The 21,669-nt window shown below is 38.3% G+C and overlaps 1 protein-coding gene across 1 annotated transcript in view; it reads right to left on the bottom strand.

Moving 5' to 3' along the window:
- Window positions 1–21,669, bottom strand: part of LONP2 (lon peptidase 2, peroxisomal) — an 84,650-nt gene that overhangs the window by 45,152 nt on the left and 17,829 nt on the right. The window contains exons 7-8 of the mRNA XM_019979324.2: window positions 15,782–16,040; window positions 7,025–7,166 (exon numbers count right to left, since the gene is read on the bottom strand). Of these exons, the coding sequence (XP_019834883.2) occupies window positions 7,025–7,166; window positions 15,782–16,040 (401 nt within the window). The remainder of the gene's footprint in view (window positions 1–7,024; window positions 7,167–15,781; window positions 16,041–21,669) is intronic.

The raw sequence follows: 21,669 nt of genomic DNA, 5'->3' as shown, positions 1-21,669 counted from the left end.
AATTGATGTAACTAAAGAAGAGGTCTCAGCAAATGTAATTAAAGAAATAACCAAGAAAATATTCCAGAAGACTCAACACTACAAACTGAAAAAGCCTTAGACTCCTCTGTGCAATAATAAATGACAGAACATTATTAGGATAACACCTGCAGAATTTTCACGCATAATCATGACTTCTTTAAAAAGTTTCAAAAGTATCTGACTACACAGGATACATGTAGCAACACGTAGGATACAACAGGTAACAATGTGCATGCCTGTGAAGCCACTGTCCAATTGTGACTCCATCTGTATTTTGTCTAGACCAGGGGTCATCAAAGTGGAATGTTTACAAAAGCCCCCTGAGGTGCAAGTAGAAAATATGAGTACATATATTCATCTTTATATGTCTATAAATACCAGAAAGAAATTAGTTTTTAAAATATTTACTACAAGAGTAATGCCCTCACTTGAAATACACATCACACACATATGAGATATTCTGAGAAGAGTAGAAATCCCATAACATAATGGGCTGATGTGGGAGTCCTCACTCATCTGCTTTAATTGTGATGATAGTACAACTGCAGTCCATGTTTTCCTGATTCAGTATTTTTATAGAATATAAATGGATGAATGGAGTGTTTAAAAAGATTTCTGCAACATATCATTAAAGATAATAGAGGCAAAAATGTGAACAGTAAGGAAATAACAGGAGTTGACACTTATTTCTGGAATAAGCTTTGACAGCCACAGTACAAAATAAAATAAAAACAATTACCTAATTAAAATACATCATTTTCACCAAAAATAACTGCTTAACCTTTAAAAATGTATTCTGTATGTGCCGCATGTATAAATATCTATCATTAGTACAACGGCACATATATGTTATGTTTATGTTGCGTATTTATCTTTAGTTATAGATTGACTCGTATCCCCTCAATGTATAATTGGAAAAAGGGTCTTTAAGGAGGTAATTAAGGTTAGAAAAGGCCATTAAGGGTGGGTCTCTTATCCAATATGACTGGTGTCCTTGTAAGAGAGGAAGAGATGAGGCATGCATGAGCACAGAGAAAAGGTCATCTGACAACACAGTGAGAAGGTGGCACAAGTCAGAGACCTCAGGAAAAATCAAACCTGCCAACACCTTGATTTGAGACTTCAAGCTTTAGAACTGTGAGAAAATACGTATGTTTGGTTTTTTTTTAAAGAAATCCAGTCTGTGGTATTTGTTATGGCAGCTTTAGCACACTTTGTTGTTGTTTAGTAGTGAAGTTGTGCCTCTTTGCAACCCCGTGGACTCCAGCATTCCCTGTCCTTTACTATCTCCCTGAGTTTGCTCAAACTTTTTGTTCATTGAGTTGGTGATGCCATCCAACCATCCCATTTCCTGTCATTCCCTCTCTTTCGGCTTTCAATCTTTCCCACCATCAGGGTCTTTTCCAATGAGTTGGCTCGTTACGAAAGTATTGGAGCTTCAGTTTAGGCACCAGTCCTTCCAATTAATATTTAGGGTTGATTTCCTTTAGGATTGACTGGTTTGATCTCCTTGCTATCCAAGGGAGTCCCAAGTCTTATGCAGAACCACAATTTGAAAACACCAATTCTTTGGCACTTGGCCTTCTTTATGTTCCAGCTCTCACATCTGTACATGACTACTGGAAAAATCGTAGCTTTGACTACATGGACCTTTGTTGGTAAAGTGATATCTCTGCTTTTTAATAAGCTGTTTAGGTTTGTCGCAGCTTTTCTTCCAAGAAGCAAGCATCTTTTAATTTAATGGCTGCAGCCAACATCCACAGTGATTTTGGAGCCCCAGAAAATAAAATCTGTCACTGCTTCCACTTTTTCCCCTTCTATTTCCCATGAAGTGATGGGACTGGATGCCATAATCTTAGTTTTTGAATGCTGAGTTTTAAGCCAGCTTTTTCACTCTTCTCTTTCACCCTCATCAAGAGACTCTTCAGTTCCTCTTCACTTTCTGCCTTTAGAAGGGTATCATCTGCATATCTGAGGTTCTTGATATTTCTCCTGACAATCTTGATTTCAGCTTGAGATTCACCCAGCCCAGCATTTCTCACAATGTACTCTGCATGCAAGTTATATAGGCAGGGTAACAACGTACAGCCTTATTGTACTACTTTTCCAATTTTGAATCAGTCAGTTGTTCCACGTCCAGTTCTGTTGCTTCTTGACTTGGATACAGGTTTTTCAGGAAATGGTTAAGGTGGTCTGATACTTCCATTTCTTTAAGAATTTTCCATAGTCTGCTGTGATCCACATAGTCAAAGGATTTCGTGTAGACAGTGAAACAGATTGATTATATTCTTTGCAGCCAAAGATGGAGAAGCTCTATACAGTCAGCAAAAACAAGACATGGAGCTGACTGTGGCTCAGAATGTAGGGAAAACCACTCGGTCATTCAGTTATGACCTAAATCAAATCCATTATGATTATACAGTGGAGGTGATAAATAGATTCAAGGGATTAGGTCTGGTAGACAGAATGACTGAAGAAATATCAACAGAAGTTTGTAACCCTGTACAGGAGGCAGTGACCAAAACCATCCCAGAGAAAAAGAAATCCAAGAAGGCAAAGTGATTGTCTGAAGAGGTTTTATAAATAGCTGAGGAAAACAGAGAAGTGAAAGGCAAGGGAGAAAGGAAAAGATAAGCCTAAATGAATACAGAGTTCCAAAGACTAGCAAAAAGATAAGAAATGAAAAATGCAGAGAAATAGCAGAAGACAATAGAATGGGAAAAACTAGAGATCTCTTCAAGAAAATTGTAGATATTAAGGGAACGTTTCATGCAAGGATGGACACGATAAAGGACAGAAACGGTAAGGACCTAATAGAAGCAAAAGAGATTGAGAAAAAGTGGCAAGAATACACCAAAGATCAAAAAAGGTCTTAATGACTCAGATAACCACAACAGTGTGGTCACTCATCTAGAGCCAGATATCCTGGAGTGTAAAGTCAACTGGGCATTAAGAAGCATTACTATGAACAGTTAGTGGAGGTGACAGAATTCCAGCTGAGCTATTTCAAATCCTAAAGGTTGATGTAGTTGAAGTGCTGCACTAAATATGCCAGTAAATTTGGAAAATTCAGCAGTGGCCACAGGACTGGAAAGATCAGTTTTTATTTCAATCCCAAAGAAGGGCAATGCCAGAGAATGTTCAAACTACCATACAATGGTGTTCATTTGGCCTGCTGGCAAGGTTATGCTCAAAATCTTTCAAGCTAAGTTTCAGTAGTATATGAACCAAGAAATTCCAGATGTATAAGCTGGGTTTAGAAAAGACAAAGGAACCAGAGATCACATTGCCAACACTTGGATCGTGGAGAAGGTAAGGGGATTCCAGAAAAACATCTACTTCTGCTTTACAGTTTACAAAGTGTTTTTACATGTATTCTTCTTGTTTTAATACACTGTGAGGCATGAGAAATTCTCACCCAGGATTTGGGTAGGTGGGGAGGAGGATGTCAGGGACATCCCTTGGTTCTTCCATATCTGCATCTTGCTTCACTCTACAGAACCACAGTCAATAAGAAACTGATGCTATCAGTCACTAAACCTCAGAGATAAGCACGCAACCCAGGGTGGCACTTACTTAAAGGTATCATTTGAGGTTTTTGTACTTTTAGTTTAGAATATTAATAAATCAATTGTCAAAAGAGTGACTATCAAGTTCTATGTCAGAAAATATAAATATATGTCAGCTATTCCTCATCAAACATCAATTCAACAAACATTACTGAATCGCCACAAAGTACTAGGTGAACACTTAAAACATACAGTCAAACAAACATACGGGGGCTATTCCTCTCCTCCTACTGCTTGTGAAGCTGTCTTTGGTGGACTTGTTTCACAACTCTCACAGACAGTCTGTTGGGAAAATCTAACTATCTATCAGGGAATCCACATTAAGTTCTTTTCAACAAGGTAACAGTGTGTGTCTAATGAGAGAATCTGTTATATTATCTGAAAAATGCTCCAATTCAAGTCTTCAAGTCTAAAGTCAGCATCTAACAAACGACTGAAATCTTAAATAATGTTTATTATTCTATCATTCATAGTACTGATTAGTAAACTAGTTACTGAGACAAACGAGAACTGTCTTTGAATAAAAACAAGCAAAACCAAACCAAATAAAACTCTTATCTCCAAACCCTGGGGCTTTTAAAGTGAGGTAACTATGCTTTTTATTGTCCAAAGAGGCCCCACTTCTAAGACTAAAAGAGAATGCAATTAAGAATTGGGCATAACCAGGAGTGTCCCATGCAAAACAGAAATGATGGTCTCCCTACTTGTAAGACACATCCCAGTCCATCCTGTCCTCAGGAGATTACAACAGAAAAGAATCAGGAAGCCAGAGGGAACTCAAAGCAAGGGAAAAAAAAAAAACTTTCACAAAGCAAGTTTTCCCTCAGTTTTAAAAACCAATTTGAATATTAATATTATTTTACATAAACCAGGGTAAAGAGAGGGGCAGAAGTGGTAAAATAAGGAGGACTGGTTAAAGTAAACTTAAGAAGCAGTCAGATGCCAGATCCCTTCCCCTATCCCAGTAAAGTACTGGGATTTCCTTAAGAACAGAAATCAGCAGGTCCCTGCGCAGGTGACACGGCACAGCCGAGCAGAGTACATACTCTACTGAAATCAACAGCTAAGGTGAGTGCATACATCCGGGATGCTGAATGCTTCCCCTGCTTGGCTCCCAGAGGCTGGCAGCTGGGCCTTCATTCTCAAGCCAAGAGACTTGAACAGTCTTCCCTAAGAAATGTGACCAGCCTTAAAAAAAGACCTAAAGTTATTGACACGTGAGGTTCCCTAATCAAATATATTAGTCAGATGACCTACCCTGAAAATCGTAATCAATAAACCCTCTCTCACATGCTTATAGCTTCCCATCAGCTTTTTAAAATCCTATTAAATATGAATGGGGCTTCCCTGGTGGCTCAATGGTAAAGAATCCATGCACCAAGCAGAAGACGCACATTCAATCCCTGGGTTGGGATGATCCCCTGGAGAAAGAAATGGCCACCAACTGCAGTATTCTTGCCTGGAATATCCCATGGACCGAGGAGCTTGGTGGGCTACAGTCCATGGGGTTGCCAAGAGTTGGACAGGACTTAGCAACCAACCAATCAACTAATTTTATATATGAACAGACAAAACTGTCAGACATCTAATGAAAGATTCTAATATAAAAAACAGAGACCAGAAAAAATATATGTAATGAACAGACAAATGAAGCTTTAGAGCAAAGAAAGAAAAAAATTTTCTTAATCTGTTAGTATTTTTCTCACAGAGATAAAAGGACATTTTACAACTATGTAACAAGAGCAAGATACTATAAAAAGAGCATGCAGAGAAGTTAAAAAAAAAGGGGGGGGGGTTCTCTGAAATGACAAACTCAGAGAAGGATTAAAAGATAAAGCTGAGGAAGTCTTCAGAGGAAGTAGAGCAAACCATAAAAAAAGGTGAGTAATAGGAGAGATAAGAAAATTAAAGATCTAACATCAAATTAATAGGAGTTCCCCAAAAATGAAGAAGAATCACCAACAAAAAGATTCAAGAAACTTTTGTAGAAATAAAAGGAGAGGATTTTTCAATACAAAGAGTCTTCAAAGCATCAGCAAAAATGGAAACAAAGAGACTTATGCCATGGCAGATTAGTTAATCTTCAGAACACTGGGATAAAGTGGAGATCTGAAAAGTTTTCAGAGAGTAAAACAAGTTACAAAAGTCAGAACGCAACAGCTTTGCTTCATCAACAGCAACAATGAAGACTGGAAAACAAAGGAGAAATTGTCTTTAAAAGTTTGCAGGAAAATTATTTCCACCTGGAATTCTATACCCAGTCAAACTACCAATCAAGTATGAGAGAACAATAAAGACATTTTCTGATATTCAAAGTTGAAAAATGTTTACATTCAGGCTTTCTCAGAAAGCTACTGAGGGACTAACACCAGGACAATGAGAGGATAAATCAAAAAAGAGGAAGACATGGACTACAGGAATCAGGAAACCCAACACGGAGGAGGTGAAGAGTGACCCTCGGACCACAGCTCCATGCCCAGGGTGGGAACAACCAACTTAGATTGACGGAAGACAAAAATCAATAAAACACAAAGTGTTTGAAAGTCTCCCAAAAAGAATCAGATAGTTGGTGAAAGTAAACAAAAGAAACAAGACAATCATTAACTTCAAAAAGATTTTTAAAAACACAAAAAAACACAAAGGACAGAAAAAGAAGAGTGATCATGGTTCACGTGGTTCAACTGTGAAAAGGGCTTATATAACTGTGATAGTGTAAACACTCAACAATGACTTAACAAAATCAGGATACAATTTATATTGGGAGATTGGAAGCATAGGCAGCAAACTCATCTCCTATAGAAAGGAATCCACAGATAACACCCAAACCTCTAAAATCAAGAAAGCAATAGAGCCACACTATCTCAAGAAAGACCTAAAAGTAAGAGGGTCAAAGTGCAGAAAAAGAAATAAGGTACCCCAGAGAGGAGACTTGCTTGCTGTTTTTTGTAACAATCTTAAAGAATTGCTATTCTGTAAACAACTAAACTGATAAAAAAGGAAAAAAAGAAACAAGAGGAATTATTAGAAAAAGAACAAAGAAAACCCCTCAGACATTTTAAATTATCAAATGGCTTCAGACTTTAGTTTGTATTGAAGTAATTTTCCCATGACTAAACCCACATCAGTGTATCGCATGCGTGCTGCGGCCATGTCTGACTCTGCAGCCCCATGGACTGTAGCCCACCAGGCTCCTCTGTTCATGGGACTGTCCAGGTAAGAGGACTGGTGTGGGTTGCCATGGCCTCCTCCAGGGGTTCTTCCTGATCCAGGGATCGAACCCGAGTTTCTTTTATCTCCTGCATTGGCAGGTGGGTTCTTTACCACTATCACCACCTGGAAGATCCACATGAATGTATAAGTTCCCTAAATATGATCATCTACTCTTAGCCACACTCTTCCAGTGTGAATAAAGATGGAGATCTTGTAAATCTTACCTCAAGCAGAGCTGCTGCAGGATCACCCTGCAGACTTTTTCCTAGTTTGTCCACTTCATCTAACAGGAACACTGGATTGTTTACCCCTACAGTCTTCAAGCCATTGATTATCCGGCCAGGCATGCTGCCAACATAGGTGCGCCTGCAGAAGGCAAGCCATAGATTAGCAACAGAAAGATGGCAGGAGGCAGGCACAGTATCGCTTAGAAATCAAAATTCTGGATCAGGAAGAAGTCATTTAGTTACCACAGGAGATAACTATAAATTTTAAAAGCCCTGTGATACATCAAAGAATGATCAGATTCAATTCTTATTTTCTATTTAATTCTGACTGTAAATTACCCATGATATTGGATATTTTACCACTTAGTGAAACTGAAAAAAATTATACTTTAGTCACATAGTTACAATTCTTACACTTCCAAGATGCCAAAACATCCAGAGAGCCCTATGAATTTAATTCCCATATTTTTCATAGCTTTTCCAGGCATCTTTCTGGCACTTCCCAAACCCCAGTGTAACTGCCTTTTTACAGTCTGAAAAGGCTGACTCGAGGCTGGCTAAAACATTATCACCATATTCATGGAGGAAATTAGAATGGGTTCAAAGGCCCACTCAAAATACTTGCAGACCCCACCCAAAAAAAGAGAAAAATTCCAACTTTTTTATTTTCATAGACAATAATTTGTTACACATAGTAGTAAGAGGATCTGGGACCAACAGTATTTATAGAAAAATTTCATTAATTCTGGCCTTTTGAATAAAACTGCGTTCACCCTATATACACCAACTGGCATAACCAAGCTCAGCCAGACATTTGGTTGTGCATTCAAATGTTAGAGGCTGCTTTAACATATCTGAACAAAAATCATCTACATAACTGACAGATGCAGAGCATGACACGAAATAAAAATATGTTTGTCAAACTAAAAACAGTGCCTTTTTTACAAAGCCAGCGAAACTGTATTTTAAGCAGCAATTTCCTGATTTTAATTATAACCCTCCGGCCTAAGCCATGAGAAATCAAATGCTGTTTGTGAAGAGGCATGAAAGGGTGAGAGCCTGCAAGAAAGAAACCAAGGACCAGTGGGACAGCGGCCGTATCGCATGATCGGCACAAAGCCGGCTCACGGAGCAATCCTGCCACATGACTGGTATAAAGTAGGACAGAGGAAATCGTGACCTTTGAAAAGACAAGAAAGCCTCAAGAATATCGTAGGAATGCTTTTCATCTGGGGGAGTGATTGAGGCCCTGGAACCAGATACAATAAACGCTGTCCGGTTATAATGAGGAGTTAGCATTCAAGACTTCAGAACAGGATATAGGAATCACAGGACTTGTAAGTAATAAGTTCTCTGAAATTCTCTCTCTGGAGAACTGACAGATTTGTCAGCCTTCTGTGAATAAGCAGGGAAGCAAAATTAAAAAAAAAACAAACACAAAACCTCAAAGCTCTAAGGTTCATTTCTTGCTGCATTAATTTCTTTTCCTTTCCTTACTGTTTTTGATAGGCAGATTTCAAAGCCAAGTCCTGATTCTAGACCTACAGTCATGCAGAGAAAATAATATTCTAGATAGCTGCCCTTTCTAAAGAAGCAGCAGAAATCGAAGTACCAGTTATAGTATATAAACAACTCCTCCTAGGCTTTCTACTGTTTCCCAGAACCTAGAAGATAAGGTCCAAACTCTTCAGTCTGGAATTCAGGGTTCTTCACAATCTAGTCCCCACCACCGGCTTTCCAACCACAACTGAGGTTCTATTAATACCCCTTACGCTTTTTTTTACCTTTGTTAATACGGTTGAGTTCCTGCTCTCAATACCCTCCCTGCCTATGTAAATCTCAGAGATCCTACTAAACTCTTCCTGACCACCTCTCACAAAGGGATCTTTCCAATAATGCAATGTCCGCAGCATGTACTGGCCCTGCAGTTCTCCTGATTCACACTTAAGACCTAGGTTTTACCCATGGATACCAAGCATACGGCCTCCTCTAAAGAGCCAGTGAGCACTCTGATAATGGAAAGTGGGTCTTAAAACAGATCAGATGCTGCATATAGAGTTGTAAGATCGTTTCCCAAATAGAAGCCCTTATTTGCTTAAAGACACCAGATGAATGATGCCAGGACCCAAAATATCTATGACCACTGTTAAGGTCATATAAGTCTCTGAGTACTGCTTTGCATAAATAATGTGACCCAAGCCTCAGTTCCCTCATCTGCTAAAATGGGGATAATGGCAATACCAACCTGATAAATTATATGAGATCACGAGAGACTATTATAGGTAAAGCACACAGCCCAGGGCCTGGCACACAGTAAGCTTTCAAAAGATGTAATTGTAACTGTTATTAGTAATAGCTACTTTAAGTCCACTTGTAATTTCCTGGAAAAAGATACAAAGGCAGGTGTCATTACACCTCAGTTTGGGTCCCATTTCAGTGTCTAGTCTTTTCATAGTGAAACCGAGCCCCCCAGACCAAGTTCCCTTACTGAGCTAATGATTAATCTATCCAAAACTCTATTCCTTTCTTGTCCCCTCTGACCTCAATCATGCACTAATGCAACACTGACCAACCAGAGTCAGATGACTGACTGGTGTCGATAACATCGCCAGTGTACTGAAATAGCTGTTATAAATCTCATTGTTTAACATACAACTCAGGTTGCTTCTCCAAGGCAAGGAGTCCCAAGCCATAGACCACCTGGGCAGAGAATCATAAACCAGAGACATTCAGACTCTTGAAACTACAATTAAGAAATGTCACAGAAATGTCACGCAATGATAATTAACCCCAGCCTCTTTGTTCCCCGCCTTTAGAAAAACCCCTTGCTCAAAGATCAAGTGGAACTGGATCTGAGGCTTGTCTCCCACAGGATTGCTGGGCACCCTGCAATGAACCCTTCCTTTGCTACAAACCTGCTGTCAGAGTTCGGCTTTCTGAGCCGTGGGCACATAAGCCTCAGTTACAACAGCCCCAAGAGTGTTCAATGCCCCTAGAGCTCCTCCATCACAGGTGACACCCCCAAATGTGTGCCACTAATCTAGATGTCAAACCAAGACAACTGTGATCAGAGCCTGTGAGCTACGTAAAGTATCTGTAGTGTGCTTGTGTTTTGCTAGAAGGTATGGGTAGCATGCAATTCACTGACTGAAGTTACAGAACATACTATGACTAAACCTTTGGACTAAACCTGATGCTGGGAAAGATTGAGGGCAGGAGGAGAAGGAGACGACAGAGGATGAGACGGTTGGATGGCATCACCGACTCAATGGACATGGGTTTGGGTGGACTCCGGGAGCTGGTGATAGACAGAGGCCTGGCATGCTGCGGTCCATGGGGTCGCAAAGAGTCGGACACGACTGAGCAACTGAACTGAACTGAAACCTTTGGAATATGAATAAGATGACAAAAAATGTAGCTGTAAGTGCTACACACTTACAAATATACACAAAAATGTTCTCTTTCAACAAACAAACACAAAAAATTTAAAAAACAAATTAGCATCCTGAGAAACTACAGAGGTAGGAAATAAATGATTTTATAAATTGTAACCTTTTTGAGGCAAAATACTCTCTTTCGAGGGCAAAATACTTCTTCCTTATGATACAACATCTAGAAAGCAATATAACATAACACAGGAAAGTTTGAGGACATTTTCCTTTTACTTTTCTAAGAATGTATAGCTCCAATTACTTATTATTCAGCCTGAATACATAACTATCTTGGAGTTTTTCTCAAAATTAAACTATACGCATGAACTTGAAAATATATAGATCCATAGGTGTAATTGTTACCTAGGCTTATTGTTGTAATTGTTCACAGGCTTATCAGGACAATTCAACCAGTGTATGAGATACAAAAACAAAAATGCCTACATAGTTCAAAATTTAAGTTTCAAGATTAGCATTCTTAATTTTCCCAAAAGCAATCTGTATTATACTTGAGAAAACAACTACATAAAATTACAATATCATCTACTTATAGCTGCATGGCAATCAACTATTTTACTATACTGCATCATCTCTAGATACAGTCAAATCAAATCCAACATAGTCCAAGAGGCTGGTCATTCTGTCACTGCCAAGGATATCTAAATGTTAGGAATAAGGGGTGTCTTTCCTTACTTCTTTTCCAGTATGTAGAGAGGGAGGAAAAAATGGCATTTTCCCATCAATTTTTTCATGCCTATCCAATGAAGGAGCACGTATGGGCTACAAAACAAACTATTAAAGTGATATTCACAAACAATTTAAAGTAATATAAAAAGTTTATGTTATAATGTTAAGTTGAAAGGGTAGGATGATAATTCTATTGCTTTAAAAATGGGCAAAAGCTGCCTGATGAAAATCTGGCAGGTGTGTGTGTGTATGTGTGAGTGTGTGTGTGTGTGTGTGTATCTCAAGTTGGATAAAGTAATAAAGCTAAAAGAAATCCTAATGAGCTCTTTTTAAAACAGAAAAACAGTCTTTAAGGAACTAAAAATAGTCTTTAATATAGCATGTCTAAACAAATCAAACTGTTCTGTAGCAGTCTTTCCTAAATCTTAGACAGTCATTTGCATGGATGTGCTCATCCAAAGGACTGCCCGATTTCCAAGATGTTTTAATCTTACTTGAACTCACACAGCACTTACAGAGCACTTACCATGCTTGGCACTGTGCTTGGCAGTACAGATGTACAGAGGATTAGAAAATACAAAATAATCCCTACCCTACAGAGCTCCTACTTTTACTATATTTACATTTTACCTCTACAGAAAGGTATTAGAAATGCCAGAGACCTGTATTATTTAATCATTAAGGAGCACAACAGTCCAGAGGAGAGCAAGATCATCACTGACTGCACTTATCTTAGTGGAGGAAGCCTTGGGTTGCGGCCTCAAGACAAACCTGGAAGCTTTTCGGAGGCAAAGAAGAGCTATATGCAAATACACGTTATTAAAGGAGGCTGATGAGCAAACAGTAACATGTCTGGCGTACTATGCTAAAAATATTTCAAAACCTCGCTGCTTCAGTTATTTTTCCCTTGTAGAGACTAATAATGAAACAGCTAATTTACTTAAAATCTCACTATTTCAGGTTACATATGAAAATTTATCAACGTGAAAAGCGAAAGTTCATTTTTCTTCTCAAATTGGTTAAGAATTGAGCTGAGGATTCCTTACAATGATATAGCTTTATCATCTGAACAAACAGCTAGTAAGTGACTTTCAAAGAGTTATACTCTCATCAACAACCTGAGAAATATCACAACATATATTTCACTGAGGAACAGCTAATGAGAAAAGATCATTATGCAAACATGATTTTATAAAACCTCACCCCAAAAGAAGTCACTTTATCTTTAGTGTTTATGAACTGATTTAAATTATTTATATTTAAATAATTAAATTATTTAAATTATTAAAATATAAGTCAAAAACTGCTGGGCACCGAGATTCCATGACTTATAAAAATAGACAAAAATCTCAATGGAGATACTGAGAAATATTAAATTGAAAAAAGGGGGTAGTTAATATGGAGCATAAACAAGACTGTTCTTCCTCTAATCCACCAAAACAACATGAACTTAAACAACGGGACAACGTTCAGTCAGATCACTGTTATTTTCCCAGTCTAGGATTTACATGTAAACCAAGTCTTTTTCTTCCCATCTCCCACCTCATTGTCATTTTAACTCTAAAAGAGAATATCTTAGGTTGTTTTTAAAATCAATTTCTAACTTATTAGCACCTTCCTCCACGTATCGGGCACGTCTACCAAGAGGCTGGCACTCAATGCGTGGGAAACTGGGGAAAGTGAGTAGCAGGATCAAGAGAACAAGCAAGGGAGATAAGAGAAGGCAGCTCTGTTTCTCCTTGACTATTTTAAGGCTGCTGAACAGCGGTGCCTACTCACAGGCTGAAAAACAAAACTCCGCGTGAACTCTGCTTGTGAGCATGTGACCAGGACTAAAATGCCAAGACCTGGGTGTTCCCCAAATGCCTCAGCTGTGACGCGGAGCCACTTGTTCCCACAAACCCCACCCCATGGTGGTGCTACAATCCTCTGCTGTCTCCTCTCCCCTCATCACCTCCTCCAACCAGGAACTGTCACAAGCGCATACTCTGCTCTCAACTGGCCTTCCTGTTATCCAGCACTCCCGACTCTCCACCAGCTTCTCAACAGGTTTTCAAACAGAAACTTTCTCCAGGCTTTGGTCATGTAGGGGGTGGGTGGGTAATAAGTCCCCAGTACCACAAGGCACAGATGGCCGCAGTGTTCAGCAAAACAGCTGGTACAGTGATGGCTAGGAAGTACATGTTACCAGCAAGGTGTACGGAAAAATCAGGCTTAATAGAATGATTCACAGACAAACCCGCATACCTTTTATTTGTCAGTGATCATAACCTCAACATGCACCATAAAAAAGCTTATACACAATACACAAGATTCTTTCACAAAAGATCCATAAAAAAAAAAAAAAAACTTCATTTTCTTTAGGTTCAGTTCTCTTAACAGTCACACACACAAATGTATACTCACTTGAAAAAAGAAAACAAATTTTCTATCTATCAGTTTCAGTAAAGATTTAAAACAGGGATCTGTTTAAACCCAACAATGCTCATAATAAGTGGTGAGGATTATGACCTTATATATTGCCTACCAACCAGATTTCCCAGGTGGCGCTAGTGGTAAAGAACCCGCTTGCCAATGCGCAAGATGTGTAAGACATGCAGGTTTGATCCCTGCGTCAGGAAGACCACAATCCCTGGGTCCTGAAGGGCGTGGCAACCCACTTCAGTATTCTTGCCTGGAGCAGCCCATGGACAGAGGAGCCTGGCGGGCTACAGTCCACAGAGTTGCAAAGAGTTGGACACAACTGAAGCGACTCAGCATGCATATATGCACCAACAGGCATCGTAAGGATACATTTTCCACAATTCTGCCACACAAATTACATAATGTTCCAAACAGGATATTTTAGGTACAATTTAAGAATCCGATTGAATTTTATAAAAAGTCATACTGAAGCTTATAAATCTAAACATGTCCTCCTGAGAACTGAAAATTAAAATAACGAAAGGTAATTTTTATTGAATGTTCAGTGTGTGCTGGGCACCAAGCCTTACTAAATAATCAAGACGAATGTAGAAAGAAATAAGGACAAATACCTACATGTCATGTGCCCAAGACATTAATCTTATAACAGTAACTCCACAAACTCACTCTCTAAATTTCATCAAATACTCACACAATAATGTGCCACAGATAAAAGGAAGAAATAAATGAAGACAATTCAGAGTGCAGGAATCAAGTCTCTTGCATGGAGAACACCTCCCTAAAGCTCTGTACGTACAATCTGAAGACTCGGGCCACAGATCTAGCTTCTCTAGGATAGGTCCACGATGCCAATTTCTTTACAAAAGCGAACTACAGCCTCTAGTGGCACATGAGAGAATAAGAAAATCTAGGCAACAAAAACATGATTGGAAATTGCCAGAAAGACCAACCCCGATCGATTCCTTGACCTAATCTGCAGTCCTTATTGCTTGTTTATGAAAATCTTGAAATGATTTTTCTTCAATGCATAAGAATTGTAAATAAGCAAGTAAAAGAGAATAAAAAGAACCACAGTTTCCCATCCCTGCTTAAGGATCCCAAGAATAAGGCAGATGAAAAATAAGGTGTCATGAAAGCATCATATTCTTTTTTCTCCCACAATTCAAGTTTAAACCATATTCACCAAACTGTAAACACGCATTTAAATTACCCTTGGCTACTGGTAATTGCTCAATGCTTGCATTGGCAGGCCTGCCAAAGCCCCTACTTATAACCTGCAATGCTTTTGCAATTTCAAGATCAAAGGTATGATCTTGAGGACAGAGTTTATCTTGAGTTTAATTATTTTCTATTCCAAGTTACATGCCCTCTTTTAAAAAAATTATTTTAATTGAGATATAACTGACATATTACCTTATATTAGTAGTATGTCAACGTCATATGATTTTAAGTATATAGCACCATATTTTTTTAAGCAGTTCATAATTTCTACATTCTTAAATGTTCTACGTTTTTAAATGTACTTTAACACATACACCATAGGTATGTCTTCTCACAACCTGCAGCTATGAAACAGAGGTTCATGCTTTCCCAAAGCATCTTCCAGTCTGAGCCACAGAGAATAAAACAATGAACATAACATGAAAATCTCACTCTAATAATGTCAGATTAATCAGAGACACAATTCTTATAGTTTAATGTATTTTTATGGAAAGGGTGTCAAAAATGCAAGGATAAGGCTTAATAATTTTTTCTCCTTATTACTCATTCTCACACTACAAACCAGCCTCCTTGAAAGAAAGTTTAAACTGCCAACATAATAAATTTGTTATCAAAGATTTCTTACCTCCTCCTATTTGCCTGCTATTTGCACTTACTTCTTAAACTCTAAAAAGTTATAGGTCATTATTTATGAAATGTTATAGGGCCAAAATGAATATAACGATATAATATTTAATAACTGATTTATAATTGCATTATAATGAGATTCCAGGAAAGCTGAGGCATAGACTCCCCATCCACCATCGCGAAGACATCAAGGTTAGTTGGGTATACCTTGACGGCAGAGGCAAGTAAGTACCATAAATGTCCTTTGCAATCAAGGTATCACAAAGAGCCATTTTAAGGAAAAGATCTATATTACGCATTGACTTATGAGGGGGCTCTAGAAAAGGGAGGAGAATCAGAGATTAAAGTGAGAGAGGTCTTCTACCTGTGTCCTCGAATGTCAGACTGATCACACACGCCTCCAAGCGCAATCCTGTGGAACTCTCGGCCCAGGGTCTTGGCCACTGATCTTCCCACACTTGTTTTACCAACCCCAGGAGGGCCGACAAAGCACAGAATGGGGCCCTTCAGGTTGTTTTTCAGCTGCCTGACAGCCAAGTATTCCAGCACTCTTTTCTTCAATTTTTCCATGGCATAATGATCATTATCCAGCAGAACTCGGGCTGCTCGGATGTCCAGACGGTCTGTCAAGTAACCCAACAGAAACAATCTGAGCACATGGAGCTATTCAATGGAAGAACTCCTTTTCAGACTGGCAAGAGCCAGAATAGCTTTTTGAAAAAAGAGGTGATAACAACAGGCTTGGTTTCTTCTAAATGAGTCTTCATAAAGACCTGAACTTGGTTTTCTTACATAAGTATTTATAGAAATAATAGATATTACACAATTAAAAACTCAAGGAGTTAATACTCATTCCATTTGGAATGATTTTCTATTTACACGTTATTTCTATGAAGACAAGTAGAATATTTCTACATATTCTACTTGTGCTTGTATTTGTTCTTTTTAAGTGGTTTTTTTCTTATTATTATGTTAGTTATATATGCTCATGCCAGAAAATCTGATGACACTAATAAAAAAGGATGAAAATACTCACCGGTAATCTCACTTCCCCACAGAGAGAATCACTACCTTCACTTCAGAAGTGCATTTTATTCCACATTCTGTGTGTGTGTGTGGGTGTGTACGTGCACACACACTTATATGCCTGTTTTTCAAACTAAGATTATATGAGGTCTTCAAATTTTGGAAAAATAAGTTTTTTTCACTTAAATAATATGGACATCTTTCAGTGTCAAACGTATTCTTCAGTAGCAGTTTAGTGGCTACATAATATTCCATTATTTAACTATCCATTCCCTATTGCTGAGCATTTAGGTTACCTACAAATCTTTACAGCTATAAAGTATGCTTCACTGGGCATCTCTGTAACTAAATCTCCCCATACCTCTGAAATTACTTCCTTTAGCTAATCTTCTAAAACAGAAGAGCTGGGTCAAAAAAAAATTAAGACATGAAGAACTGTCTATCTATTAAAATCTCACCAGAAATGTATGAATTAGGCCCTGTTTCCAGAGCCAAGCTTTCATCAGGTTTACTGGTGCTTTAGGATCTAAAATAATCACAGATTAAATAATAGGTCAAGTCAAAATGAATTTATCAGCTGGGTGGCAGCCAGAGGATAATCCACAACCACAAAACTGACAGTGAAAAGAAAATGGGAGAGAGAAAAACACAGAAGTCCACTCTTTCACTCAGTTATTTGGAACATGCTATGCATTTTCCTACAAGAAAAAAAAAAAAAAAATGACCTGGTTCTCAAGCTAGTCTGGTTCTCAAGCTAGTCTACAAAAATTCAGCTAAGCAATAATGTATGTAAATTAATTACAATACTACTGAATTTAGTCAGAGTCCTGGCTGAGTGATTTGGAAAGGGAAGAAAAAAATTTCTTCCCCCTCCCTGGCTTCAGAGGCCAACCAATGAATATATGAATAAATGAAACAAAGTCTCCTATTTCATGATGCTAATCCTGACACCAAAACCTACCACAGTAAAGGAAAAAACCCACTTCAGACCAATTCCACTTTGCATAGCTCTAATTATTCAAATGCTGGTAAATCAAATCTATTCAAAGAGTAATCTACAGAGTCCCAGTGGGATTTCAGTTATGCAAAGATGGTTCAATACTTAGTTATCAATATATTTATATCATGTCTAAGGGCACTTTCCAAGAAAATGTCATTTTGTATCTGAAAAGGAATTTGTTGTAATGCAACATTCACTTCTGATGAACATTTAGTAAATACAGTTACTAGCTGGGCTGGATGAAGCACAAGCTGGAATCAAGATTGCCAGGAGAAATATCAATAACCTCAGATATGCAGATGACACCACCCTAATGGCAAAAAGCAATGAGGAACTAAGAGCCTCTTGATGAAGGTGAAAGAGGAGAGTGAAAAAGCTGGCTTAAAACTCAACATTAAAAAAACTAAGATCATGGCATCTGGTCCCATCACTTCATGGCATATAGATGGGGAAAAAGTAGAAACCGTGACAGACTTTATTTTCTTTGGCTCCAAAATCACTGCAGATGCTGACTATAGCCACGAAATTAAAAGACACTTGCTCCTTGGAAGAAAAGCTATGATGAACCTAGATAGCGTATTAAAAAGCAGAGACATCACTTCGCAAATAAAGGTCTGTATAGTCAAAGCTATGGTTTCTCCAGTAGCCATTTACAGATGTGAGAGTTGGACCATAAAGAAGGCTGAGCATTCAAGAGGGAGGGAAGATATGTATACCTATGGCTGATTCATGTTGATATTTGGCAGAAACCAACACAACTCTGTAAAGCAATTATCCTTCAATTAAAAAATACATACATTAAAAAAAAAAAAAAGTCCAAGAGCCGAAGAATTGATGCTTTTTAACTAAGGTGCTGCAGAAGACTCTTCAGAGTCCTTGAACAGCAAGGAGATCAAACTAGTCAGTCCTAAAGGAAATCAACCCTGAATATTCATTGGAAGGACTGATGCTGAAGCTGAAATTCCAATACTTTGGCCACCTGATGCGAAAAGCTGACTCACTGGAAAATATTCTAATGCTGGGAAAAATTGAGGGCAGGAAGAAAAGGGGCGACAGAGGATGAGATGGTTGGATGGCATCACCAACTCAATGGACATGAGTTTGGGCAAGCTCCGGGAGATAGTGAAGGACAGGGAAGCCTGGCGTGCTGCAATCCATGGGGTCACAAAGAACTGGACAAGACTGAGCGACTGAACCACAACAACAAAACTAAGAACAGAATCCATGTACTTTAGACAATAAATGAAAACACTGAAGGAATTTCTTCTAATATGCCAAGTAAAGATAACTTTAAAAGTCAATTCTTTCAAACTTTTAGGGAAAGAAAATTTCCATGCTACTTATTGTTGTGTTATCTTTTCTATACAGGATGCATCTTTTCTGATTATTCTTTTTAACTTCTCAAAATGTATGCTTCCTACTATGAATAAAACTTACAGTTAAACATAAAAAATGTAAAACTTACTTCAACATTTATTTCTCTGTTTACAATTGTAAGATTGAAATGGTATCTACTGACTCCCTCCATTCAAGAAGGAAAATCAACAAACTTATTTCCTCCAACTCACTCCTCTTTGCTTGGGTAACTGTCTCTACTTAGGTAAGCTTCTCTTTTTGAGGATTATGAAAGACATTTTTCACGGTTTTATGATTTTACTTGTAACAAGTATTTAGGCCTAAAGTACTAGTTTAGAAGCTCAACATGACTACTTTTACACCACAAATTATCCACCTTCAGTTCTCCACTGAGACGGTGAACAATGAGAAGTGTTTTTGTGATGGGTACATGAGTGCCGTGCATCTCTAATGCTGACACACGTCCAGCAGAAACTCTGAGTTGTAAAAAAAAAAAAACAGCTCTGCTTTGTTTTCACATTTTCTTGGTTATTTCAGTAAAGAATGGGAGCTGGCACTCTGCATTCAAGTAAACATTTTGCCTTCAATTCTCTACAAGAGACACTGTATGAACCTGACAAACATTCCTAGTCAGTCATTAATTTCACTTTACAAACAGGACCAGTGTGGGAGGGGAGGAAGCTGAGGGCAACTTACTAGGTTACTAACAGCAAACAGTAAAACCTGCAATTTTATATCTTCAGGTCATTATACTGTATGCACCCTGCATGTCTTTAAGTCATTAGTTAAGCTAAATTCTAGAGCACAGAAAAACATCACCAAGAGAACACCAGCATTTCAAAACAAGACCCTTGGTGTCACCAAGTTACCTAGATGTGCTTCACATCATGCGCTAGCCCTACTGTCAAAAGAGAAAACAGGGCTGGGAAATTGTCACGACTCCATTAATGACACAAACACCTGTCCAAAACACACCAAAATGTACGGCGTTTCATCTCATGCAGATGAAATGAAAGCTCTAAAACTGCACTGTCACTTTCTCTCCCAGGTCTACACTAACAGCGCACGGGCCTTCTCCAGTCTCACAGAACAGGGCCACTGCGCTTCAAAGCAGGCGTGGCAGAGCTAGGCGCTAGAACACCATCTGAACCAAAATGGGATTTCCTAATAGTCCAGCTAGATCCAGATGGACATCAGAGCTCAAACTGGTCAGGGGACAGCCAGGGGCTAATTCAATGGGAACTCGTGCTCCCCTGCAGGCATCTTACTATGGCATTTCCAGAAAATTCTGAATTAAGAATTAAACCAAGAAATTCAGCTTCAGTTTATTTCATAAAACATCGTCAACTGGAAGGCAATAGACTGTCATGAATGTAAACATGAAGTAAATTAAGAGATAAATTTAGCAACATAGCTTTATATACAGTTGTTCAAAACCTGGAAACAACCCAAATGGCCAACAACTGTTAAATGAATAAACCAATTACTGATAGATGCAGTAACATGGATGAGCTTTAAAGTAATTATGCTAAATGAAAGAATAAAAAAAAAAGGGAGCACATATTAAATCACTCCATTTATATAAAATTTTAGCTATACACATTAATAAATCCACTAAGTGAGTCTATGAAAAAAACTAATTAAAATAGGGTTGTTTTAACCTTAATACTGCCCTAGCCTAGTTAATATAACACAAATATGCTTCATTCTAGGCCCTCTTTGAGACAAAAATGCTTTTTTTGAATTCTCAATACCAGAGAGTATGCTCCTCTGTAGATTAACGGAAAAGTATTTTTTAAGAAAAACATTTTTTAATATTAAAAATTCAGCATTCTGAAATCTAGTATGTATGGCATACCTTATATGGGGCATAAACATGTGTTTTGGGATTAACACTTCTCAAAATTTCTAGCACTGCTTTAAATGTAAGAGTTTTACTAGCCAGGAAAATATATCTGATGAATTCTCAAGATTCAACAATTCTTAAACCAAAATTAGTTCAGAGAATGAACCCACTGCTGAACTTAATAAACCTTGTACGTAAATTTAACAAGAGAGTCCAATAACAGAAACAAATGCAAATAAAATGATTCTGAAAATTCTGAAATACAACTGAGTATATTTCTTACCCCAAGAGAAAGTACATAACAAATACATTAAAAAAAAAAAAACTGGTATAAAATCCTCCTGGTAGATAAAAAAACTTTACTCAAAGATAGGAGAGATAAAAAGAAATTAAACTCTTTAAATAGTTTTAGTGGGAAAAAAACAAACTTTCAATGGTAAAACTGTTTTACTGTTATCCTGTCATTATACATAATTATTTCCTTTAGAAAACAAAAGATTTGCTGTCTCTAGTACTTATTTGGAGAAGGCAATGGCACCCCACTCCAGTATTCTTGCCTGAAAATCCCATGGATGGAGGACCCTGGTGGGCCGCAGTCCATGGGGTTGCTAAGAGTCGGACATGACTGAGCGACTTCACTTTCACTTTTCACTTCCATGCATTGGAGAAGGCAATGGCAACCCACTCCAGTACTCTTGCCTGGAAAATCCCATGGATGGAGGGGCCTGGTGGGCTGCAGTCCATGGGGTCGCTAAGAGTCAGGCACGACTGAGCTACTTCACTTTCACTTTTCACTCTCATGCATTGGAGAAGGAAATGGCAACCCACTCCAGTGTTCTTGCCTGAAGAATCCCAGGGACGGGGGAGCCTGGTGGGCTGCCGCCTATGGGGTCGCACAGAGTCGGACACGACTGAAGTGACTTCGCGGCAGCAGCAGCAGTACTTATTTGGCACTTATTGCCAACTACCTCAAAACTGTTTTGTTTTCCTATGCTCCTGGCAAAGAGTACATAAATACAAAGCT

This window comes from Bos indicus, chromosome 18 (assembly GCF_029378745.1).
Source record: "Bos indicus isolate NIAB-ARS_2022 breed Sahiwal x Tharparkar chromosome 18, NIAB-ARS_B.indTharparkar_mat_pri_1.0, whole genome shotgun sequence".
NCBI classification, from domain to species: domain Eukaryota; kingdom Metazoa; phylum Chordata; class Mammalia; order Artiodactyla; family Bovidae; genus Bos; species Bos indicus.
The sequence above is the reverse complement of the archived record's forward strand: the minus strand, read 5'-3'. Positions and strand labels throughout refer to the sequence as shown.